Source organism: Loxodonta africana, chromosome 8 (assembly GCF_030014295.1).
Source record: "Loxodonta africana isolate mLoxAfr1 chromosome 8, mLoxAfr1.hap2, whole genome shotgun sequence".
Classification (NCBI taxonomy): Eukaryota; Metazoa; Chordata; class Mammalia; order Proboscidea; family Elephantidae; genus Loxodonta; species Loxodonta africana.
Window position 1 is genome coordinate 20826283 of NC_087349.1, and position 25336 is coordinate 20851618.

Below are 25336 nucleotides of genomic sequence, written 5' to 3' on the forward strand. Positions count from 1 at the left end.
AAAACCCCTTCAGAAGTTGAAATCACAAGTAAAAATCCAGCTTTTTATTTGATTTTTTTTTTTAACTGAATTCTTAAGGCCAGGCCGGAATGAAGTACCTGAGCAAGAGTAGAAATCTCTGCTTTGAGGTTGAGTTTATAAAATGCTCACCATCTCCTCGAGCACAGTGATTGACTATTATCTTCTCTCTTTTGCCAGGAATGTCTTTTAATTAGAAGACGGGAAGAAAACAAAATCCAGACTGTGTCCCACAATCGGAAACCTCCATGTGGCAGAGGGGCCTTCACCGCCACCAGGGCGTCCCGTCAGACAGGGAGAGACTCCAGCCTTCCCAGGCCGTCCTGAGGAGTTCCTGTTTGGGAGTGTGAGGGGAAATCAGCGCGGTTTAAAAAAAGATGGCTGTGGCCTGGCCGGCATGGTGGGAGGGAAGCTGGTTTCCTGGTGAACTTGTTTCTAAAAGGAAAAAAAATTTTTAAGGAAATAAAAAAGGAAAAAAACAAAAGTAAATTGAAACCAGAACTGAAACATTTGCCTGGTAGCAAATAACACACGCACGTATGCACATATACACACACCCATCCAAGCGCACATGTGTGCACACAAAAAATAAAAGTACAGACTTTCTGTGAAACAACAAACATTTACTTAGGGAAAATGTGGGAGTTCAAATGAGTTAAATTGCTGCAATGGGAAAGAAAGTCAAGGTAAAATGCATCTCTTCGAGTTTCCTGTTGTTTGTTCTTTCTCTCTCCCCCTCCTCTTTTAACACAAGTGAGTAGACATTTCGCCCACCCTGCTCAGCTATTTCTTCCCACCTTTTGAGTTGTTCAGACAAAGAGAAGTAAGCACAGAGTGTCTTCTGCTTTCTTTCACCTCGGCAACACTCAGGACCTGCCAGGGCCAGAATTCACTGAGATCCCAGACCTGAGTGCACTCAGTCTCCAAACCCAGTTCCAGTCCACACTGGGTCATTGTCAGCCTTGGAGAAAAGAGCCTAAATTGAGGCAGGTGGTGGGATATAAATCTATATTCTGGGTTTTAGTTTTTTTAACGGTGTTGTTTTTTCTTAGTTAATTTTTCCCCCATAGATGAGAGAGAAAAAATGAGGGTGGGAATATGGAGAAAAAGAGTTTTATAGGGCTGACTGTATTTGACTAAAAAACGTGGAAATTATTTTACTTCAGGGGGGTGGGCGGGAGAGGGGAGCCCAGAGCAGGCCTTGATGTTTGAAGGAGTGCAGTCCTGCACAGGGACTAGACGGTAGGGCACTGTTCTGTCTGGGGTTGCAGCCGTCTGAAGAACGAATCAACAGCAACAAATAAGAGGAAAACAACAACAATAAATTTTTAAAATTTAATCAGTGTTTCTTTGTTTTCACTTCCTTTCACTGCCTCAGCTCTGAAGTGGCCCAGCTAGACCAGCTAAGTAAGCAGTCTTGGTTGTTTTCTAGTATACATCCGTGTGTGCAGTTTATTTCTAGGTAAAATTCAGGCCCCTGCCTTAAATGCCAGAGCCTTCATACTTAGCAAGTGGCTCGTACCTGAAACAACGCTTGCTCATCCTCAGAGGTAACCCCCAGAGGGCAAGCGAGGGTCACTGCCGCACGTAAGACAGGCGTGGGGTATGTTCCTTCCTCGTCACTCCTGCACGTTAGACAGGCGTGGGGTATATTCCTTCCTCGTCACACCTGCACGTTAGGTGTGTGGTATGTTCCTTCCTCGGTGGCCACCAAGCAGATCGTTCCCTAACTTACAGTAATTAGTCTTTTTTTAAAAAACAGCTTTATTGCAGTGTGATTGACATGCAATAAACTGTGCATATTTAAAGTGTACCGTTTGCTGAAATGTACATGACACCGTGAAAGCATTACCGCCATCAAGGTCCTGAGTATACTCTTTATCCCCGTGTTGCCTCCCACCCTTCCCGTCACCCCCATCTGCACGCAACCGCTGATCTGCTCTCTGTAGGTTTGTTTGCGTTTTCTGGAGTTTTCTGTGAGTGGGGTCATATAGTATGTTAGAGTAATTGGACTTGGAGCTAATAGCCTTGTCTGCAGAGCTGCATCCAGCGGAGCTGTCGATGCCGACATTTTGCCGTCTTTTCCTCACCACATCACTAACTTTTTCATTCCTGGGCTTGACTCGGAAAACCCCAGAGCAGTATTTGGAATCAGTGAGACAGAGCTTCCTGCACAGCGTCAAAAACTCAAGAGTTTTACTCTAAAGCAGTTTTATTAGAAGCGGGGAGAGAAAACTGTTAAAGAGTGTTGGGAGGAGTGAGATCTGATTACCCTGGCCGTCCCTCTCAATTTCTGGCGAAACAATAAAACCTTTAAGCCTAGTCCAAGCCTAGGTCCTTGCAACAACAAGTTGACTTTGCTTTATTTAAGGAATTGGGTATCTGTCACAAGAAGTGGTTATCTGGGACTGAAAAACCCTCCTAGCCGCTGGAGCGTCTTGTGGATGCATGTCCTGGCTAATACCAAGAATGCCCGGAGCCTATCTCATTGTTGGTCTTTGGGGCCCACTGTTCACTGGAAGCCTTACAGGTTATTTGAAAATGAGCTACTCTGAAGCAGTTTTACTACTTCCTGGTTTTCAAGGATACCCACCTAAATTTTAATTCAAAAAAGACCCTTTTGGGATCAGGTACTCCAAGGTAGATGCTGTGTTCCTGCATGGCACTGTCTCGTGGAAGTAGAACGGGCATCTTTCTTCCTCGCCTGCAGGTCAACTGATCATGCAGCTGAACTCGCCTAAGTCAAGTCCCCCACAGAATTGTCTGTTCCCTCGTTTCCATGACGGGATTAGCCGAGAAATTTTGGTCGTGATCATGAGGAACATTACCCACTGGGGCTATTCCCAACAAGACTGTATTAAAAAAAAAAAAAAAAAAACCTTTGCTGTAGAGTTGATTTCAACTCATAGCAACCCAAAAGGACAGAGTAGAACTGCCCCATGGAGTTTCCAAGGAGCACCTGGTGGATTTGAACTGCCGACCTTTTGGTTAGCAGCTGTAGCTCTTAACCACTATGCCACCAGGGTTTCCAGGTATTAAAGTGTTTTGTAATTTTTAGGTGCTGTTCGAAGGGAAAGCTGTTGCCGTGGAGTCGATTCTGACTCATGGCAGAGCCCTGGTGGCATAGTGGTTAAGAATTCTACTGCTAGCCAAAAGGTCGGCAGTTCGAATCCACCACCCACTCCTTGGGAACCCTACGGGAGAGTTCCACTCTGTCCTATAGGGTCGCTATGAGTCGGAATTGACTCGACAGCAACAGGTTTTTGGTTTGAAGGGAATGCTTGTAAAAAGGTCAGTGACTGAAACAGTAGGATACATGGACATAAGGAGCTTGGGTTTTTGACTGGCACCAATGCCTCACAAATGCAATGTACCTATTTACCTGGTAAGCATTTGCTAACTGAATAATTTTACAAAAATGAATGCCAAACTCCAAAAAAGTTAAAATTTGAGCTTCTCGAGCAAGGTGACCAGCACAGGGAGATGCCTGATTTTTTTTAATTTATTATTTTTTTTACCAGCAGACGAAGAAGTTGTCTTCCAAGAACGTAACCCTAGCAAAAATGGGAACAGCCAATATCTTCTACTCTTCATAGACTGAGAAGTGTTAGGTTCTTTATGTCAATGAAAAGCTGAGTAAGAGGAAGGAGTCTTGAATTAAAAGGGAATATTTAGTTGGATTTGAGGATGAGCTTGGTGGGGAGAAAGGGCTTGGAGGAAGGAAGGGAGATCCACTGTACTGGATGCTGGAGGGCTGTGTTCACCCCCAGGGCCACGAGATCAGTGTTCCGTGGACTTAAAAAGCACCGACACAGGCCACTGCCAAGTGGAACCTATTCACTGCAGAATTCTTTAAAGATGGAACCAACTCAAATGTCCATTAGTAGGTCATCAAAACAGAAACCTAAATCCAACCAAGCCTCTAGAATCCAGTCTAGATTTAAGTATCAATTTTCAGGGAATGCAGGAGACAAGGTGTTAACAAGCACAGTCAATGACATCTGGGCAAAAACAAAATCCAGAGCAAACTGGTTTTGTCAACAAATAAATTGCAAGGGAATAAAAACTTAAGAGGTAGAACCTATAGAATAAAACAAAATCTATTGCATTGTATGGACCTTACTTGGATCCCATTCTAACTGTAAGTTTCTCCAATTATCTTAATTTTTTTTAGACACTATGAGGTAAGAACATCTTCACATTTAGGTGTGATAATACATGCTCAAATATTTACACATGAAATGTTATGCCTGGGATTTGCCTCAAAATAATCTCAGAGTGGGGGCGTGGATGGGCGCACAGATGAGAAGATTAAGACTGATCATGACTTAATTGTCAAAGCTGATGCATGGGATTTCATACCATTCCTCCCTACTTTAATGAATCTCCCAAAATAAAAGAGATCTAAAAAATAAACTGTTGAGGCCAGAAAAATCACATCTGTGAGCCAGATTCAAAACATAAGCTACCAACTGCAAGCAGCATCCTCATTTAACAGCAAATGAGTATATGTGAGGATAACAAGATGGTGACGATGCCCAAACGCAGCTGGAATACCAACCCTTTTCCGCCGTTTCTTGAGTTGAACAGGCTTTTAGATTGTCTGAACCCCTGGTGGCACAGTGGTTAAAAACTCAGCTGCTAACCAAAAGGTCAGCAGTTTGAATCCACCAGCCACTCCTTGAAAACCCTAGGGGCAGTTTTACTCTGTAGGGTCACTATGAGTTGGAATCGACTCGACGGCAACAGGTTTGGTTTTTTGGTTTAGACTGTCCACACCCATGCTCCAGTCCACCTTCTGGAAAGCAAAGCCAGCCAGGTGAAGGCTTAGGAAGGAAGGCCAGCTGACTTTCTTCAGCTTAGGGGGTGAGGGGATGGGAGGAAAGGTGTATGTCAATGGCCTGAGATGGAGGCAGGGGCTAGGGGATAGAGGGGCAGCTGGCATCAGAAATATTAAGGTCTGGGAGAACAGCAACCGGTACTGGAGAAAAAATACCCAGCTCTGCTTTTAACATTTATTAATCCAAAAATACATAAAATTCCACTTTCTACCCCAGGTTCTTAGGCTTTCAAGGAGGGACAGCTGCCAGCCTTAAGCATCTGGTGTGATACCTCAGTGCTCATACTTGTCTCAGAAGGCCATAAGGCAAGGAAGTGAGGCTCAAACTAGGGAACCCCCGAATCAGGCCCATGCCCTGCAGAGGCCCTGCTGCGGGGTTGAGGGGTGGAGACGGAACTCAGCTCACAGCACTCCTTGCTCTTTTTGCCACAGGAAATGGGGACAGCCACAAGAGTGGCCAGCCTTGGGACCATCCGCCCTGTGCAACTAGGCACCTGAGTTGGGGAGTCCCTCTACGCTCACTGGCGCTCAGAGCCAAGTTTCCCCAAGAGCCAGGCACACGGGAATTAGCACAGGAGAGGCAGATCCAAGGAAGACCCGGGGCTTGGTCTTTCTTCCCTCACCTTCTTGGCCCAAATCTACTTCTAGGAGACCCAGACCCAGTGCCCACTGGGCCACTGCACCTCCACCTCAGTCCTCACAGCCACCCGTGAAGCCCAGGCCAGTCACTATGTGCAGCCTCATTACTGCATGCCAACTGGGTGCATGGCCCAGGGCCCCTGGTCAGCCCCGAGGCCTGGCCCAGGAGGGGCCTGAGCCACGGGGTGCACCCGCTGCTGGGACTGCCAGAGGTGATGGAGCTCCTTAAACTGCTCCACCATGCGGTCCTTGAGGTCTGGGTTTGAGATCTGAAGCCGGATACTGTCAGCCGACCAGGAAAGCTCCCCTGAGAACATCTCCAGCAGCAACCGAGCTGCCACAGGCACCACCTGGGGGGAGAAGAGCAGAGGGGACAGGAAGGACTTGGCAGGCTGTTGGATCCAGCTGTGCAGGAGGGCATCCACCAGGGGACAGGTGGTGGACTGCAACCCCCAAGAAGAAAGCCATCCAAACAGTTGCCATCTAGTTGACTCTGATTCATGGTGACCCCATATGAGTCAGAGTAGAACTGTGCTCCATAGGGTTTTCAATGGCTGTTCTGGTGGGTTCTGTTACTTTTCAGAAGTAGATTGCCAGGCCTTTTTCCAAGGCTCCTCTAGGTGGACTCAAACCTCCAACCTTTAAGTTGGCAGCCAAAAAGCATTAATCATTTACACCACCCAGGGACTCCATGAGGAAGAAAACCAAAAACAAACAAACGAACCTATTTCCATTGAGTCAGTTCTGACTCATAGCGACCCTATAGGACAGAGTAGAACTGCCCTATAGGGTTTCCAAGGAGCGGCTGGTGGATTCGAACTGCCAAACTTTTGGTCAGCAGAACGCTTAACCACTGTGCCACCAGGGCTCCCCACCAAGAAGGAGGAGTGCCTGTTTCTACTTTGCACAAAGGCTGCTTATGTGCGGGCAGCCCTGCACCTTGATTATCTCTGGCAGCTGAGTTCCCACAGACCAGAGAGCACAGAGCTTCCACCCAGGGACAAGGATCTAGCCCCAGGGTCACCCAATATTCAAGCCAAGGCAGGGTTGGGGTGTAAGCGGACCTGTACAGTGATGAGCTTCTTCTCGCGGGGTTTGCGGTCGGGCCACTCCTCCCCAAAGCAGAAGAAGATCTCAAACGGTGGTGGGGTGTTGGTCTGGCCCTTCTGGAACAGAATGAGCTCTGAAGCAAGATCAAGAGCCCAAGTCAGAGGCTAGAACCACACTCCTGGGTGACAGAGGCCAGGAGGAGCCGACATGGGGCCTCACCGTGGAGAAACTGCTCGAGGCTAAAGAGCTTGGTCTTCACCTCCCGCTGGATGGGGTTGGGGCACGCAGCGTGGGCCTCGGCACAGGGCCCACTCCAGAACACTTTGCACTGGCACAGGCGGACGGCATAGAGGTCCTGGCCCTGCAGCTGCAGGATGAGCCCGCGGTCCAGCACGTCCAGCAGCTGATTGGTGTAGAAGCGCTGCTTCTCGCTGGGGATGTCCTCAGGGCTGGGGAAGCGCACCTGCTCCAGGCTCACCGGGCCAAAGAGCTCCACCTGCTCCTGGGTGGCCTCCAGCTGGCTGTAGAAGAGCCGGCAGCCATGCGGGTTGCTGATGGTTAGGGAGCGGGGCGGCCGGCCGCGGTACTGGAACTTGATCTCCAGGTCGGTCACTGTGGGCAGAGGACAGGCTGCCCACCACTCCTGAGCCAGCCCAGGCCTCCCATCCCCAGCCCCTGAGCATCCCCTGCCCGCCCTGTCCGCAGCTCTCCCACTTACTCCCCCCAGAGAGGGAACCCATGAACGTTTGCTCTTTCCTTCTTCCCCACCCTCCACCATCCTTGGAGTCCGCTCCCACCCCAGCCCACCAGTGGTCCTTACAGGGCAGCATGTGGGGGCTGATCAGCAGGTCAGGCAGGAGTTGTTCTCCTACAGGGGGCAAGCTGACGGCCAGGGGCCCAGGCTCCAGCAGGACTTCAGGGAGCAGCTCCCCAAAGCTAGCAGGGTTGTTGGGGGGAGGGGCCAGGAGGGTGGGTTCTGGAGCAGGGGGACCCAGCACCACAGGCGCCTGGAGGGTGGGGGGCCACTTGAGCTCTTCTTTGGGTACAGAATAGGGTCCCATGGAGGGGCCAGGCTGCACTGCTTCTGCAGAGGATGGGGTGGGCAGAACCATTAATGCCACTTCTAGAACTTTCTCCCAGGTCCACCTGCTCCCAGCCCTGGGCTTCTCCCCAACCTCCCTTCACCCTCCTCCCAGTACCTTACACTAAGCCCCCAACCACCCCACCTTCTGGCCCACCTGTGAGACTCAGGCTTGGTAACATCCTCTGGAGCTAATGGGAAGACAGGCAGAGGAGACAGCAAGCGGTCAGGAAAGAGAAGTCATTAAACGGATCTGATACTGAAGAAATGACATAGGAGAGCCACCTGGCAGTCCACCTCAGCAGGCCCTGACCCTGACTCCTGCTCAACCCTGTCGTCTAAGCATTAAAGCTTCAGTGCCTTAGTTTCCTCTCACCTGCCCTCTGCAGGCAGTAGTACTTACTGGGCCCCAGCTGTGGCAAGAATCGGCCAGATCATGGGTGAGCAGGCTTGTCACAGTAAAGCCCAGGAGGTACAAGGTGTTGACCCCATACCTACCATTCAGACTCCCAAGAGAAGAGACAGGAATGGCAGCAGGAATGGGGCTGCTTGATCCCGAAGCAGCATAGGGCTGTGGAAACTTCCTAAAAGGGGCCCTGCCTCATCAGAGCAGCAGCGTCCCTGCCCTACTCACCTCTTCCTCATCCTCCTCTTCCTCCTCTCCTGGCCCAATAGCATAGTCCTCACTGGGCTGTGCTTCTGTATAGTGAGGGAGAGAAAGATATGAGGGAGTCAACCGGTGAGGAGGAGGAAGGCCACTGGGGCTCATCTGGGAAGCCAGAGAGGTGGTCTGGAGCTCCAGCTCTGGCTGTCACCTCCTCAAAACCCAGGAGGAGGGGAAGGGCCCAGCCACCGCATGGCACTCAGCTCCCTGACCCATTCCCAGCAGTTGTGTTTACATCCCTCCAAGCACTAAGAACAAGGGCAGGGTGACGAACACAAACACCCCAGATAGGGCTCCAGGGCCGTGGTCTGATGCCACAAATGACCCACTCCCTGGCCACTCCTGGGAGCCCAGCAGGCAGGTCCCTGCCCACTGTCCACTGCAGGGGCCCTGAGCCTTCCCACACGCAGGAGAGCCAGGCGTCATACCTGTAGGCGCGGGACCATGGGAGCAGACCTCGTAGATCTTGTAGGGCTGAGGTGGCATGTCCCGGGGCCCATCGTAGATGAGCCGGAAGTCTCGGCTCTTGTTAAGGGCACAGCGCAGGTTGGCCTTCCACTTGGCCGGGTCAGCCTCATCCACACCCTCAGTGTATTTCCCAGTCTCCTTGGCCCAGGCCTGGGCAAGAAGAAAAGACAGCTGACCACAGAGAACCTCACCCCTCACCAGAGCCCCAGCCTGTGCCTGACCCATCCACAACGCTTCAGCAACACCTGAGCCTCCATCTGCCACATGGGGGATCTGGCGCCTGCCCATCCCCAGCCCTCAGGGTTCCAATAAGCCACATGAAACTGGAGGGCTTTTGCAGGAATTCGAATATGCTGCTTCTGGGACAGCAAACAGCTATAGTCTCTAAGGAGAGCAGCGGAACGTGGTGAAAAAAGGCATCTAGATCAGGACTGAGTGTGAATCTGGAATCTGCCACCTGCCAGCTGTGCGCCAGGGCCGAGTCACTCGCCTCTCCTTGCCTCAGGCTCCCCATTGTCTCACCTCACAAGGTGGTACGCGAAGACTACAGGGGTTAATGCCCATGAAGCACTCACACTGTGCCTGTAGGCAGGAAGCCTCTACATGCTATCCTATCACTGTGAGGTAATTTCGTGACATCAGGATTACATTGATCTCTACCCTTTGACCCAGCATTTCAACTTCAAGGAATTTATCCTACAGATATATAAGCATCCATGCACAATTATCCACACACAGAGTTATTCTCTGCAGCATTGTTAGTAAAAGCAAAAGACCCGAACTACCTAAAGGTCTATCAATAGGGGGCTGGGTAAATTATTAATTACAGCTAAACCATAAAATAGAACACAGCGCAGCAAAAAAAAAAAAAAAAAAAGAGGACACTTTTTACACTGACATGGAGTGATATTGAAGAAATATTAGGGACAGGTCAGGAGAAAGAAAGAAGGAAATCAAAGCCTCAGAAGTCTACAGAGCTATCAGCCTATATGAGCCACAGCCTCATCTACACTGAGACCAGAAGAACTAGATGGTGCCCGGCTACCACTACCAACTGCTCTGATCAGGGCCACAGTAGGTGGATGCTGACAGAACGGGAGAAAAACATGGAACAGAACTCAAAATCTTAAAAAGTCCAGACTCACTGGACCAGCTGAGACTAGAGGACTCCCTGAGACTATCACCCTGAGATATTCTTTAAACTTTGAACTGAAACTATCCCCTCCCCCCCGCCCCCCACCCTGCCAGGTCACCTTTTAGCAAAATAACAAAGTGGCACACAAAATAAAAGATATTACCCGTGAGTACGGTGCTCCATTAAAAAAACATCTATATGATTCCAAAAGGTCAACAATTAGCCTAAAGCAAAGATGAGAAGATAATGGACCAGGAAAACTAGAGCACTGGAAATGAAACAACCAGAATGCAATTAAAAAGAATGTTGACACATTGTGAAAAATGTGACTAATGTTGCTGAACAATTTGTACAGAGATTGTCAAATGGGAACCTAATTTACTGTGTAAACTTTCACTGAAAACCCAATAAAACATTATTTCTAAAAAAAAGAAATATTAGTTGCAGAGGAGGGTACATACATCTGCCATTTTTCTCAAAAATGGGAGAGAGGTGCACATTTGCTTATGTTGGTACAAAAACCTCTCAGGAATGATAAAAAAGGAAATCCGTAACATCAATTACCTCCAAGGAGGAAAGAGGGTGTTTGGGGGACAGGGAAGGAGAGAGGCTTTTCCCTGTAAACCATTTTATACCTTTTTCATCTTGAACTGTGTGACTATGTTACCTATTCAGAAATAATAAATGAGTTTTAAAAAGTACTTTGAAAGGATAAAGATGAAGTGCAAAGGTTAAGAAATACGCATCTAAAGTTTTAAAAATATGCCTTCCCTTTGACCTAGCAACTTTTAACTCTAGGAACTAATCCCAAGGAAATAATTTAGGATCTGTAAGGTGAGAGTTGAGGAGCGCTGGTGGCATAATGGTTAAGCGCTTGGCTGCTAACTGGAAGGTCGGCAGTTCAAACCCACCAGCCACTCTGCGGAAGAAAGATGTGACAGTCTGCTTCCGTAAAGATTTACAGTCTTGGAAACCCTATGTGACAGTTCTACTCTGTCCTATAGGATCGTTGTGAGTTGGAATCGACTCAACGGCAGTGGGTTTGAATTTTTAAGGTGAGGGAGGGTGTGCATGGCGGTTAGATGTTCACACTGAAGCAACCTAAAGTGTCCCAAACCTGGGGACTGCGTGACCCCTTCAGTAGAGTCGCTTGGTGGTGCAAACAGTTACTATGCTAACCAAAAGGCTGGCGGTTCGAGTCCACACAGAGGTGCCTGGGAAGAAAGGCCTAGCAATCTACTTCAAAAAATCAGTGACCGTGGGTGGAGCACAGTTCTACTCTGACACGTGGGATCAACATGAATCAGAACTGACTGGACCACAAAAGGTAAAAGTGACGTGCACAGATGCTTTCCTTTCCAATGTATGTCCATATAACTTTGAGTAACTAACATTCCGTTGGAGGGATTTAGAAAGCTGTTCCTGATATTGGGTGAAAAAATGCAGGTAATAAAACAATGTATGGTTTGATTCCATTTTTGCATTTCATATATACACATGCAGAAAGCTGAAAATATAAATAAGCAAAGGATCTTAATAGTGAGTACGACAAATATTGTATGAGACCACTATTATAAGAACTCAAGAAAAGGTTTAAACATAGAAGAAAATATTCTTTGATGGTTACGAGGGTAGTGAGGGAGGGGGAGGGGAATTCACTAACTAGATAGTAGACAAGAATTATCTTAGGTGAAGGGAAGGACAGCACACAATACAGGTGAAGTCAGCACGACTGGACTAAACCAAAAGCTAAGAAGTTCTCTGAACTCAGCCAAACACTTTGAGGGACAGAGTAGCTGGGGCTGGGGTCTGGGAATCACGGTTTCAGGGAACATCTAGGTCAATTGGCATAATAAAGTTTATTAAGAATATGTTCTGCAACCCACTTTGGGGAATAGTGTCTGCGGTCTTAAAAGCTTGCAATCAGCCATCTAAGATGCATTAATTGGTACCAACCCACTCGAAGCAAAGGAGAATGAAGAACACCAAAGACACAAGGAAAGTATTAGCCCAAGAGACAAAAGCGCCATATAAACCAGAGACTCCATCAGCCGGAGACCAGAAGAACTAGATGGTGCCCGGCTACCACCAATGACCGCCCTGACAGGGAACACAACAGAGAGTCCCTGACAGAGCGGGAGAAAAGTGGGGTGCAGAACTCAAATTCACGTAAAAAGACCAGGCTTAATGGTCTGACTGAGACTGGAGGAACCCCTGAGGCCATGGTCCCTCGACGCTCTGTTAACCCAGAACTAAAACATTCCCGAAGCCCACTCTTCATACAAACATTAGGCTGGTCTATAAAACATAAAATAATACTCATGAAGAGTATACTTCTTAGTTCAAGCAGATACAGGAGACCAAATGGGTGGCTCCTTTCCGGAGGCAGGATGAGAAGGCAGGAAGGGACAGGAACTGATTGGATGGACAGGAGAAATGGGGGCTGGAAAGGGGGAGTGTGCTGTCACATTATAGAGATTCCAACTACTGTCACACAGCAATATGAGTAATAAATTTTTATATGAGAAATTAACTTGAGCTATAAACTCTTACCTAAAGTACAATTTAAAAAAAAAAAAGGAGAAAAAACAAAGTGAGTACAGCAACAGGTTACCCTCTAAGGTTAAGATTATGGGTTATCTTCTCTGGCTTATGTGTATTTGCTCACTGAACATGTAGTCACATGTAATAAGGACGAAGGAATGAGGCAAGGACAGTGAGTGGGTAATAGGAGTTACAGGAAGGTCCCCAACTTGCTCTGAGGTGCAGGTTAGGAAAGGTGTACCCTGTGGCTATGCCTGTGTCCTCTTAGTCCAGGCCCGGGACCACCTGCAGCTGAGACAGTGGCCCAGCCTCAAGGAGACTTGGTGGGGATTCCCCTCTGGGAAGGGGGGTGCCTTGGAGGTTCAGGCAGCAGCTCCAGTCTAGGGCTTACCTTGAAGATGGTGTTGTCCCCATCCTGGCTGGGGCCATGTCGCGTGGCGTGGCGCCAGGGGATGTAGAAGAATCTCCTCTCCCCGTTGACCCACTGGAGCCCTGGGTACTGGCAGCTGTTCACCTGGGCCACCAGCCAGGGCTTCAGCCGCACCCGGCGAGGTGCGGGGGGCGCCCCGGGGGCAGGCTGGTTCATGGCAAAGGTGTCTGCAAGAGAAAGCAGGAGGGGGGCAGGCCTCAGCAAATCTGCCGCTAGGGGGCACTCAGGGTGCTCCTTACCCCCGGGAATGGAGTGCTGGAGTCCCTCTAACTGGTCCTGGTGTCCAAGGCCAGTTCTCTTTTCCAACCATCAGTGTCTGTGCTCTGGGTTTTGGGAAGAGAGGAGGAGGGGTTCACAGCTGTAGTGGTCCTCTACCCAGGTGCCCTTTACTGGCTGGGGTGGCAATTCCACTGCTGCCATGAGGACTGGCTGCTGACGGAACAGAGCTGCCCCTCCTCCAGAGAACTGCTCTCAACTGCTGTACCCCAGAGGGGAGGCCACCTGTTACGGATTGAACTGAGTGGTAGACATGCATGTATGTGTGAATTCGTGGGCACACAACTGCCCCCAGGGACCATGCACTTCTCCCGCTTGCTTGGAATCTGCGTTCCCTCAGGACCCCCCATAAGTAAGGAAAACAGGTAACCAATGAGGGTGGGATAGGGAAAGGATGGGTGGGGGCATTCCGAGGAGGCCATGATGCCTGGAGCAAGGCTGATGTGAGGGCATGTACCAAAAATGCCCCTTGTGGGTGGGTACCCCCAGCCCATCAGCCCACCACCCCCCCTCCACCGACACTCCACTCTCGATAGTGCCACGAATGGCCCCAAACTCTTCCCACTGAGACAAGTGGTTTGAGGCTTTTAGCCCACCCATCTTCTCTACCTTCCAAGTGGGCATGAGTGTCCCTGCTGCATCCTTCCACACACTCCCCCAGCCCTCTCCCTGGATCCCCTGCCTCGTATTGGACGAAAGGAGGATTTAAGAAACAATCGAAGCATCCTGCACCCCTCCCTCAGCTGCTTATCCTCCACCCCCAAGCCTGTTCTCTCAAGCTCCTCCCGACCCACATCACAGCGGAGGGGAAAGTGAAAGAGGAGCAGGGCCAGGCCCGAAAGGAAGGGCTGTCAGGGAGGAATGGCTGAAGGACACTGGGTGCCCAGGCTGGTGAAGGGAAGGCCAGGCGGGAGGAGGGAAGAGAGCTATCCTTAACATTCGAGGTACTGCCATGTGACAAATGAACTAGGTTCAGAGTCAACACCAAAACACCCTCCGCTGAGACAGATTGGGCCCAGGTTAAAGAATTTTCTGACTGCTAAAGGCACCAAACCGCAGACTGGACTGCTGCCTGTGAGGCCGAAGCCTCCCCCTCTGGGGTAATCAAGCCCTGCTGGGCTTCCACACCGGTCTTGGGTGGGAGACTAGCCAAGATGACCTCTCAGGCCTGGAGCCCCCTCTGTCATTCCAGGCCCACTTTAGCTTTGGAGCACTGAGCCTCAGTTTCCCCTCCAATTCCCTGCCCAGGACCTTTTTGGGCTGCAGGTGCTAAGTGGCACCTCACCACTAAGGAGACTCCATCTGTGGCTTCTCCTCAATACAGTGTCAGCTGAGCTGTCAGAGACCCAGGAAGGGTATGGCCACTCCCTTGCCCAGGGCTGGGACAGGGAGGGTGGGACAGCTCCCAGCCCTACCCCCAGGCCTCGGAAGGCCAGTGGCTCAGTTCCCCTTTCTGCACCAGCCTCCACCCAGCCCCAGGGGAAATGAAAGTGGCCAGCCCAGACAACTCAGAAACTGAGGCACTGTGAGCTGGGGAGAACAGGACAGGCGAAAATCCACAGTGGGTCCCCAAGACCAAATTCTAACTTTCCTACCCCTGTAGCTCACCCTCAAACCCCAGCCTGCAGTCTTTGCATTGGGTGTGGTTGGTCACATTGGGTAGCCCTCCACTGTATTTGCATCTGTAGCCTCCTGAGAGGCCTCGGTCCTAGAATAGAGGTGGAGAGTCATTCCTCTATTCTGGCCAAGCGGGGGTGGGCAAAAGAAAGCACTATCAACACACACATAGACGCAAACATACACATACACATGCAAACATACATACACATACATGCAAACACACATGCATGCAAACAAACATACACACACAAACCCACACACATGCAAGCACACACATGCAAACACACACAAGCAAACATACACACTCGCGCACGCATGCATGCACACAGGCCTGTAGCTGTGAGGTGGGGGCACGGAGCAGCTGGGGAGCCCAGACAGATCTACTCCTCCTCTGCGCCCAACTGCCCCAGCCAAGAGGGAAGCCTGGCTGAGTCCAGCTGCCTGGCCAGCACCACCCTTCAGTTCAGAGAAAGGTTTTTAAATTTTAACTCTGGCCTCGTGGTCAGAAAGCTGCAGTCTGTCAGCTGCATGGGGAGGGTGTGAAGAAGGGGCCCCCTCCACAGAAGGATCTTTGCCTCAGGGGTTTAGCCTGGAGCCAGGTCCACAAGGGCATCTCCCTGGGCGGGACCAGGCTCAGCATTAGCCCTTAGGGTGTTTTATCTGGGCGGGAGGCCTGACTGGGAGGGTCCTAACTTGGGACTGCCCACGTGTTCCGAATCTCTGCCTTTGTGCCCCATCCCTACTTTCCCTCCAGATAAAAACAATCACCCAGGGAGCATGTTTTTCTCATTTCCTTCATGCACTCCCCCAGTATGCAAATTGTTTATTAAATTATGAAACAATTAAATACTAAAGAAAAAAAAAAAAAGACGAAGGAAACAAAGACCCAGGCTCCCAAAACCAAAAACCAAACCCAGTGCCGTCGAGTCCATTCCAACTCATAGCGACCCAGACTCCCAGGGGGCCCAAAAGCTAAGCCACAGCCCTCAGAGAGTCCAGTCCGACACTCCCTCCCTGGTCACCGTGTCTGCCTTGACCCCTTGACAACCCAGGTCTGCCTTCTCAGGAAAGGGTTGGAAGCCTGAGGTGAATGTATGTAACCCAGGTCTGGGGATTTGAGCCCTAGAGAGTGGGGGGAAACCGGTAGCTTCTCTACCAACTTCCATGGAAATATCAACAGGAGGTGGGCTGCCAGGACCTGAGGAAGACCCCACGAGTGGGGTGTGAAGAATCTAGAGGGGCAGCTCGGGAGCCCCTGCTGGGGTGGAGAGACCCCGAAGCTCACACCCAGGCACAGCAGCTCAGGAGCCTGGAGGCAGCTCTGCAGTCCAGGGTGGTGGGTGGGCACCAGGCCCTATCACCTACTCCCTGATACTCCCACCCCTCGCCCCTCCCCGGTTTGTCTAGTTACATGGCCTCCCCTCCCCGCAAACCCCATTCCAGGCTCAGGGAGAAAGCAAAGGGTTCTCTGCCCCAGGCGTGGCTTTCAACCCCTCCCAGCCTTTCTGAAAGCTGACCACACCCGGGTCCTGCTCCCCTCATCGTCCCACAAGCTAAGGCTCTGGCTGATGGGTCAGGAAGAAGCCTCCCGCGGTTTCTTAACAGTAGGGTTAGGGGAAGGCTGAGGTGAAGGAGGAAACCCCAAAGTAGCTTCTTTGGGAAAAGAAGGTGGTTTCCCCGTGCCTCCCTAGACTCTTGCGGGGGATCCCCTCAGCCCAACGCCCCAGGATTGACAGCTAAGAGGAGGGGACTTGGCCTCCCGGCCTGCCCCCTCCTGGGGGCCTCGCGCTTCCCCACGCCGGCCTGAGTCCTTTCTGGTCCGGGTCGTTTATCCCGTTAAGGCCCGCGGACAGTTCAAGCCCGACTTGGTCCTCCGGGCCACCCCCGCAGGCTCCGCCCGGGCGCACCGCCCACCGTGCCGGGTCAGGCCGCAGGGCGAGCCCCGGGCGCTGGCTTAGGGTCGGCCTCTCGAGTGCTCCTCATCCTTGGCACCCTGATGCGCCCAAGAACGCTCCCCCGCCCGGTCCCGGACCGGTTCTGGCCCTCGCGGGGTCCCGACGACAACCGCGGGAGGGGGAAGGCGGCACAGGTGTCTCCACCTCCTTCTCACTTCACCGCCACACCAGTTTCCCTGTTCCCTCCACTTTGACTCTTGTTTCGTTCTTAAACTCGGGAGAAGAACGTAATGAAAGTGCCCAAGAAGTGCGCCCCCAGTTCTTCGCCACTAAGGGAGGGTCGTAACCTCCTTTTCTGGGTTACCTTCGCACGAACTCGGCCTGGGTCCTGCCACTGGAGCTGCTCTCCGTGGTCTTAAGACGCTGGGAGGATGAAAGCCTTAAACCTGAACTTCTTATCCGAAAGGGCGAGGGATACCCGGGGACAGGGGAGAGGAAGCCCAGAGAGGAGGTCGGGCCCCGCTCCCGCACTGCGCTCTGCCGGCCTCGTTGACCAAGCCCGACCCCCGCGGGCGCCCGGACGCTCCCGCCCTCGGCGGTGGCGAGGCAGACCGCGACTAGATGCAGGGAGATGGCGGCCCGGGTGCCCCAACGCGCGGTGGTGGCACCCCAAGCTCCCGGGATGTAGGAGGCGCTCGGGAGGCCGCTGGGCCGAGGGGCGCACCCTGAGGGGAGGCGCCCACCTGGGCCCGGGCGCGAGGCGGGGCTAGACGCGGCCCCCACCCGCCGCCGGCAGGTGTCCGGGGCGCTGCCACTCTGGGGCTGGGGAGGGGGTGGCAGTGCCCGGCACCGCTCCCGCCGCCCCTCGGGCGCGCCGGGCGGACCTACCTGTGTGCGGGGCGCCGCGTGGTGCGCGCCGAGCCCGGGCCGGGCGGCCGCCGGCGCTGCGATCTCCTAGGCTGCGCCTCCGCCGGGCCGCCAGCCACCACTTCCGCCTCGCGCCGCCCCCGCCCTGGGCCGCCAGCGCCACGCCCCGCACTCCTAGCCACCCGCCAGCACTGACCCGGGACCGCGGCCGGGCGGGGCGTGGTGCCGGGCCGGGCCCCCCAGCCCGGGATCTCCGGGAGACGCCAGGCAGCGCGGGGCCCTGGGGGACCACTGGATCCTTCGCAACCTGGAGCCGCCAAGCAGTCACTCTACAAACCTCCCGCCGCGGTGCTCCGCGAGGCCCCGGAGCTTCCTCAGCCCGCGCCCTCCGGGAGCTCAAGTCCGGCTGCAGACACGAGCCCGGACACCCCCTCCCCGACGCGCCTGCAGGCGGTGACTCTCAGGCCACTATGTCTCTTACTAATCCTCACCCCAGCCCCCTCCCAGGTCGCCTTCGGGGCCTCTCGGGGTCAAGCCCTGGTCTCCAGTCCCACCTCCTGGCTTGCTGGCTACCTCCTCACATTAACCATTCATCGGCGTTCCGAGCGCTTCTCTGTTCCATAAACGGGCCTCGCTTGCCGGCCTCAACCTTCACGCATCCTGTTCTTTCTCCACTAGTAACTCCTGCTCTTCAAATTTTCTGCTTCAACATCACCTCCTCCGGGAAGTCTACCTAGACTTCTGCTCCCCTCGCTGGTTTTCCTTGTGATTTTTATGTCTGATTCCTACTCGACTCAGCTTTACTCAGGGGCCACGCCACAGCGAAATCCGCCCCCATTCCAGTTTCTAGACATAACGATCGGTGACATTGGTTACATTCTTCACATTGTGACAACATTCTCCTTATTTCTGTCCTAGTTTCACTTCCATTTACTTAGTCTCCCTGCCCCCCAACCTTCTTGTCTGTGCTTTAAAATAGCTGTTGATCCTTTGGTCTTAGCAGTACTCGAGGGTACTCAAGCAGTACTCTTTGGGCTAAAAACCGTTACTTAATTTAAAGGTGACTTCAGGGGCGGGTTTCAGGGAACAGTTTCAGATCAAGGTTTGAAGAGCAACTCAGGGCCTTAGTCTCAGGGACTCCTCCAGACTCAGTAAGTCCAGTAAGTCTGTATTCGTTAAGAATTTGAAGTCTGGCTCCACATTTTCTCCCTTTTGATCAGAATTTCTCTATTATGCCCCCGATCAGAGTGTTCAGTAGTGGTAGCCAGGCTCCATGTAGGTCTAGTCTCAGGGCAGAGGAGACAGTGGTTCATGCAGACAATTAATCCCATAGTCCAGTTCCTTCTTAGGTTTCCTTCTTTCTCTTTTGTTCCAAATGAATAAAGACCAATAGTTGTATCTCAGAGGGCCATTCATAAGCTTTTAAGACCCCATACCCTACTCCCCATACTGGGAGGTAGAACATAAACTTTACGAAGTATGTTATGTCAGTTGACTGGACCACCCTCCCATGAGAACACAGCCCTAAACCCCCAAACCAAGGGAACTAATGCCCACGAGGTGATTATTGTTGTCGTTGTTAGGTGCCGTCGAGTTGGTTCTGACTCAGTGAGCCTATATACAATGGAATGAAACACTGCCTGGTTCTGTGCCATCCTCACAATTGTTGTTATGCTTGAGCCCATCATTGCAGTCACTGTGTCAGTCCATCTCATTGAGGGTCTTCCTCTCTTTTGCTGACCTTCTACTTTACCAAGCATGATGTCCTCCAGGGACTGGTCCCTCCTGATAACATGTCCAAAGAAATCTTTTGCAGTAGATTTGCCCAAAGCCATATGTCATTTGATTTTTCGATTGCTGCCTCCATGAGCAATTTAAAGTGTGGATGATGAAAAAGTAGATGGATAAATTGTCTCCTATTTCTTTCTTTACAAAAGAAACTGCCATTTAATTGAGAGTGGCCACCCACAAAATGGGAATCTTTTTCCGCTAGAGGTCAGTTACGCTTAAAAGGAAAATATTTACACCGGCCCAGAAAACATACCTAGAGCCATATCCAAGAGGAGTTCTACACCTGAGCTCGCATCTATCTCTGCTGCATTCTAGCTCAGTCCTTAGGCAGGTGCTGTCTCACTCCTCAATGTAAGATGGGGATGATGCGACCCAGCTCACCGCATTGGCAGGAGGCCCAGGGATGGTGCTGTGCAGGGCTCAGCTCAGCCAGCCTGACCAGGAACCACCTTGGGCCAGAATCAGAACAAGGGGAGAAGGGGCCAGGGCCAGGGCTGGGGCAGGGAGCAGTGCTAAGCTCCCCCAAATTGAAGGGTGTCCCTGCTCAGGGCCACCCCCCCCCCCGCCACTGTCTTGCCCTCAGAAACACAAGCAAAGGGGAAGTAAGGCTTGGCCTGCCCCCCATGTGATCACTCCCAGTTCCCCCTGGTGGGTAGGGGCGCGTGGGGAACAGGGAGACTCCATCTCCACAACACCAGAAGGCCTCAGCAGAGATGCTGTCCAGGCCCCTCACTCCCGTTGGGGAGCCGGCCCTGCCCCCAACTCCCCTTGCTGGAGCATCATGACTAAGGGTGTGGTAGAGGTACCCCCCCCACCCCCGCCGCATTCCGGTAGCAGCCAGAGTGCTTGCATGAGTCAGGGGTAGGGATGGGACAGCCATATCACCAAAGGGAACTGAAAGAAGGCCTGAGTGAGAGACAGGGAGGGGGGGCAGAGAGGCCCAAGCGGCAACTGCATGGGGCCCCGTCCATGCAGGCCTCGATGGATAGCGGTTGTCTGGGCCTCCAGAAGACCCATCCCTCTGGCCTGGGCTCTCACGGTTCCCCAGGCTGGCCTGTTTCTCAGATTCCCTGTTTCTGGAAGCTTGTTGGCTGGACAGTAGGCTCTGAGGCCTAAGAGGACTGAGTAGAATCCTCGCCCTGCCACTCAGGGACTGTGTAGCCTCAAGCTAGCCACTTACTCTCCTGGAGCCTCCTTACCGTTTGTGAAGTGACAGTGACGACATTGGTGTCCCCGTTGCGCTGTGAGGCTTGAATTCAACAAATACTTACTGCCCGCCCTCTGTGCACCACAAACTAGACCAAACCTGGCCCTCCCAGAGCTTCCATTCTGTGCCACGAGGTGGATGATCCATACTTGACTAGGCCTTGGGTGAGGCCAGCAGGCCCTTGGCTTTGTGTGAGAGGGGAGGTCGCCGGAGGGCAGAGGCAGGCATGATCTGACTAAGGTTTAATGCCATCACTCTGGCTTGTCGGTAAAGTGCATTTCACGATCCTAGCACATACAAGCGGTGGCTTTATTGTGACCAATGCCCAGGATGCAGCCACTGGGGCTTTCTCTCCCTTTCTTACTACTGCTACCTTCTGGGGCATAACCTGGAAGTCCCCCTAGCAGCCAGCACTGTCACATGATCCCCTGTCTAGATCTGAGTCCCCACCTGTCCGATTTACGCTTTCTGTTCTCTTAACGTGGCCGAGGTCAAGCTGGCCCACATGTCCATTCTAGGCCCTGGCTCTTGGCTCCCTCGCCCTCGCCCATCAGCCCATTAGGAACACACGCTACTTCCCTTTTCTTACGGGTTACCTCCTCTCCCCACCTACACCCCTGCAAGCTGGACCGCCCCACCTCCACTGATCCACCCCTGGCTTCGCACCTCTCCTCGCACCCACAGCCCGAGCAGGCCCGGAAATCCTCAAGGGCTCCCCAGAAACCCCCATCTCTGCTGACCTCCTGTGCCTGCCTCTCTTTCTCGTTTAAACTCTCAGATTCTGGGGTTTCACTATTTTCTGATTTCTCACCACCTTTTTAAATAAAGGCAGTGAAGACTTCTGATTTTCCCTGGGGTTCTTTCCTAGCTCAGCTCCCTGGGTCTGTTAGCATCCTCCCTACTCCGCCCTGTCTCTCTACCTCTCTAGGTCCTTGTGCGGCCTCCTTGCCCTGCCCGTCCTCACCGTCTAGACACCACACCTCTCCCAGACATCCTCATCTCCTCCATCAGCAGCACTTTAATTGGTCTGATTAAAGCACTCCTAAACTCTGCTTAGCTCAGCATTACACCCAAACCACTTCCCTCTGGCTCCTGGGCTCTGTCACGGAAGGGTCAGGGCCTCCATCCTGCTGGCTTGTCTGGAGGACCTCCTTCAGAGCACAAGGAGGAAAAAGAAGAGGGGGAACCCCCAACCTGGAGACCCCAGCCTTCTGGAACGCCTGCAGAGGGACTGGTGGGCCCTGCTTTGTGAGGGCAGAGGCTAAGTCTGCCCCCCAGGAACCAACTGGAACGTCCAGTGTCCTCTCTTGTCCCAGGACAGACCTGGCTGAAGCTCAGGGTCTGTAGGTGCCTCTGCTGGGGACAGGGTTCAAGAAGAGGGGTCCCATCCACCCATTGCAGGGGGCCTGGGCGACAGGCTCTGGAATGCTTATCAACCAGCTCCAACTAGAGTCCCTCAGCCTAGAGCCAGGCTAGGAGTCCTTCCTGGGGCAAGACAGTTGTCCCTCTGAGGTGGACACTCGGTGGGAGAGGATGAAGGTGGCAGGGGCATGGGGTCTTCCTCAGCTCACGTGGTGGGGGTATGACAGAGTCATCTGGAAGGAAGGGGACTTCAGGGACAGGAGTAGATGAGGTGTGAGGTCCTGGGAGGACCTTCCTGCCTTGTGACCTCTTGACACCTCACTGTGGGTGGGGGATGTCCTGGCTGACCCTCTCTGGCTTCCTGAGGGGTGGACCGGGTGGGGGTTGGGGTTGAACATTTTAGGTACACAACACCACCAATATTTGTTTTACACTGTCAAGCAGTCCCCATACTTACTGCACTGACTTGCCACTATCACCTCCATGAGGTGGATATTATTCGTATCCCCATTTTAAGAGAAGTAAGCTGAGTGATGTGTCCGAGGTCATGTTGCTGACAAGTGGCCACTCCACCTTGTGGGCATACTTCAGTTCTTGGAGCTGCCTGCCCCGCCCCTTCCTAAGCCAGCCTCAGTCTGCCTGCTTGCCCCCTCCCTGAGGTGGGGTAGTGGGGGTGGGGTAAGATGTCGGCAGCGGCTCCATGGAGCGCTTCCTATGTTCTGTCAGTTCTGGGCAGCTGCCTTGCCATGACCAGTTGCCCACGCCGAGTCCCTGGGTCAGGCCAAGCCAGGGAGGCAGGCAGATCCTACACTCTGGCAGCCTAGAGGTCCCTATAGCTATCCTCAAGCTGCACCCCCCCCCCATCTTAGTTATCTAGTACTGCAATAACAGAAATACCACAAGTGGGTGGTTTTAACAAACAAAATTTATTTTCTCACAGCTTAGGAGGCTAGAAGTCCAAATTCAGGGTTCCGGTTCTCGAGGAAGGCTTTCTCTCTCTGTCTGGAGGAAGGTCCTTGTCTCTGAGCTTCTGCTCCTGGGTGATCTTCATGTGGCTTGGCATCTCTTTTCCCCCATCTCTGCTTCTTTCGCTTGCTTGTTTAATCTCTTTTATATCTCAGGAGAGATTGACTCAAGACACACCCTTGCACTTATCCTGCCTCATTCACATAACAAAGATAACCCACTCCTAAATGGGATTATAACCACAGGCATAGAAGCTAGGGCTTACAACACATATTTTGGGGGGACATAATTCATTTCATAACACCCTCGCCCTCTCTCCTTCCCTCCACTGGGCCCCACACAGTGATGGAGAAGCCAGAGAGGGCTGGTGGCCAGGGACCTCGTTCCTCATATTCAGGCCTGGGGTAGTGTCCTTGAAGAAAAGGTGGTCCATGTTCCCAGGAATGAGCATGGCCCCTGAAAGAACCTGACTGCTCCCCAGCTGACCTCACCTTAGGACCGGGCTCATGCAAACCTGCAGGGACGGTCTAGGTCCCTTTCAAAAGAATTGAAGGCAAGAACACAAACAGATGCTTGTTCACTGAAGTTCATTGCAGCACCGTTCAAGATAGCCAAAAGGTGGAAACAACGTAAAGGTCCATCAACAGGTGAACGACTTAACAGGCTGTGGTCCATACATCCAATGGATTATTACTCAGCCATAAAGAGAAATGAAGTTCTGATACATGCTACCACGTGGATGAACCTTAGAAACACTATGTTGAGGGAAACAAGTCAGCCAACAAAGGACAAATAGACTATGATTTCACTTATATCGAATCTCTGCAGCGGGCAAATGGATAGAGACCAAGGAAACCCTGGTGCTGTTGTGGTTAAGAGCTACAGCTGCTAACCCAAAGCTCAGCAGTTTGAATCCACCAGGCGCTCCTTGGAAATCCTATGGGGCAGTTCTACTCTGACCTACAGGGTTCCTATGAGTCAGAATCGAGTCAACAGCAACAGGTTTTTTTTTTAATTGTATTTTCCTTCTTATGTAAGCAAAAGTCTGATATATGCTAAATATGTTAAAGAACTCTCTAAGTAAGTCTAAAGTAAAAATTCTAAGTAAAAACAAAGAAAATTCCAGGTGCATGAAGTGTCCTTCACTATGCGGCAGGGGCCGGTCCTCTCTGTCCCTCCCTCCCTGTACCCCAGCCTGGCTCCTGTGGACCCTCCCAAGTTGCCCTGCTGGCCCTGCCTGATTTCCAGCTCTCAGAGGCTCAGCAATGTCTCCAAGGGTTTGATGACTTCCACTCAGCTCCCTGACTGCCTCAAAGACCCAGGAAAGGGCCCACCCTCAGTGTGAGTGGCTCTGGTGACAGGTGTACCTGTTTGGGGTCCTGTCAGGATATCTGTAGCATTAAAAGGAGGAAAGTTTAGAGTAGGAAGCATTTGTAAGAGTGTGGGCAGGGCTACAGAAGCCATTGTGGACTGCTGGGCATCTGGGGATGAGCCTCAGTGGAGACAATTGCCACCCTCCAGGGGGTGCCCTCAGGCACTGTGGCAGAAGCAAGGTAGGGAGCAAAGAGAAGTTCTGTTCTGTCCTCCCGGCTTCCCGTTAGCCAACTCCTACCAGAATCGAGAGGGTAAAGGAGCCCAGGTCATGTAGGCCAAAGAGACCAGTGCTCTGGGCACAGAGTAAGGCAGAAAGAAGCTGAAGGTACAGTTGGGGAGGGGTGGCAAGTGGAGGGAACCACAGCCTGCATTGCCCTGGGCTTCTCCAGGTCAGCCAAGTGTCCCAGCTCTTCTTTCAGGCTGGGGACTCCTGAATAAATGAATGAAGGAAGGAAAGAATAAATGAAAGACTAAATGAATGATGACCTTGTAAATGGATGAGTGACAAAATGAATGGGGAGGGGCTGATTCCGGAAGGCACTGGGCATCTGTCATGACTCATACAATCTGAGATCAGCCCTAACAGAGCGCTGCCAAAACCCTTGTGTTGCTCACTGCTGCCACCCTGTGGCCGCCTCAAGGCCTCGCTCCTCCTCTCTGTGTTCCCCTAGTCCAGGGCCACCCTTCCTCATGCAGCTTTCCTGCCCACCCTCTGCCCAGGCCCTTTCCTGTGGACGGCTTACCATACCGCCTTCCTGTCCCATCCAGGTAGACTTCAGCGTCAGTGCTTCTGAGCAGAGCTGCTGGCTGAGGTAAGGCGCTCCCAGAGCCTGGGGTGTCCAGGAAGAGACTGCTGCTGCCCAGCTTCAGATGTGAAGCCTCTAGCAGCTTCCTTGCTGCCCCCCAACACTCCCGCCTCGGGGGGCTGGGTGCGGGAGTCACAGAGACAGCCCAGGGAGCTCGCTGAGGCTCATTTTCGTGGGCCTGCGGTGCAGCTTAGGCTCCTGCCTGGGGCCCAGAGGCGGGGGTTTCTTCAGGGTGTTGGAGATGGGCTGCTTCTCTAGCATGGCTGCTGGCAGCTCCTTCTCTGAGGCACCGGTCCCTCGGCT

The 25336-nt window shown here is 52.4% G+C and overlaps 2 protein-coding genes across 6 annotated transcripts in view; one reads left to right on the forward strand and one right to left on the reverse strand.

Annotated features, from left to right (window-relative positions):
* The window catches only part of TNPO3 (transportin 3), a 91109-nt gene extending 89752 nt beyond the window's left edge, over positions 1–1357 (forward strand). For all 4 annotated transcript variants that reach the window (XM_003407268.4, XM_064289740.1, XM_023544606.2 and 1 more), the window contains one exon: positions 199–1357. The gene's annotated coding sequence lies outside the window, so the exon portion shown is untranslated. The remainder of the gene's footprint in view (positions 1–198) is intronic.
* On the reverse strand, positions 487–18388 carry IRF5 (interferon regulatory factor 5). 2 transcript variants are annotated; one of them, XM_003407266.4, is made up of 9 exons: positions 18082–18388; positions 12831–13036; positions 8721–8910; positions 8263–8327; positions 7786–7819; positions 7368–7631; positions 6767–7159; positions 6562–6680; positions 487–5847 (listed from the first exon to the last, which is right to left on the reverse strand). In XM_003407266.4, the coding sequence occupies exons 2-9, from the start codon at positions 13023–13025 to the stop codon at positions 5602–5604; spliced, it is 1506 nt and encodes a 501-aa protein (XP_003407314.1). In that variant the 5' UTR covers positions 13026–13036; positions 18082–18388; the 3' UTR covers positions 487–5601. The 2 variants fall into 2 exon arrangements, with proteins under 2 accessions (XP_003407314.1, XP_023400372.1); XM_023544604.2 differs by lacking the exon at positions 18082–18388 and adding an exon at positions 17549–17634.
* Between the last annotated feature and the right edge of the window lie 6948 nt (positions 18389–25336).

Bases quoted from the DNA above. Each gene is read 5' to 3' on its own strand.
- IRF5 (XM_003407266.4), bottom strand. From the start codon at position 13,025: ATGAACCAGCCTGCCCCCGGGGCGCCCCCCGCACCTCGCCGGGTGCGG. The intron at 8,911-12,830 runs GTAAGCCCTAGA...CTTCTTGCCCAG, and splicing joins GGGACAACACCATCTTCAAG to GCCTGGGCCAAGGAGACTGG. The intron at 6,681-6,766 runs GTGAGGCCCCAT...ATCTTGCTTCAG, and splicing joins CCTCGAGCAGTTTCTCCACG to AGCTCATTCTGTTCCAGAAG.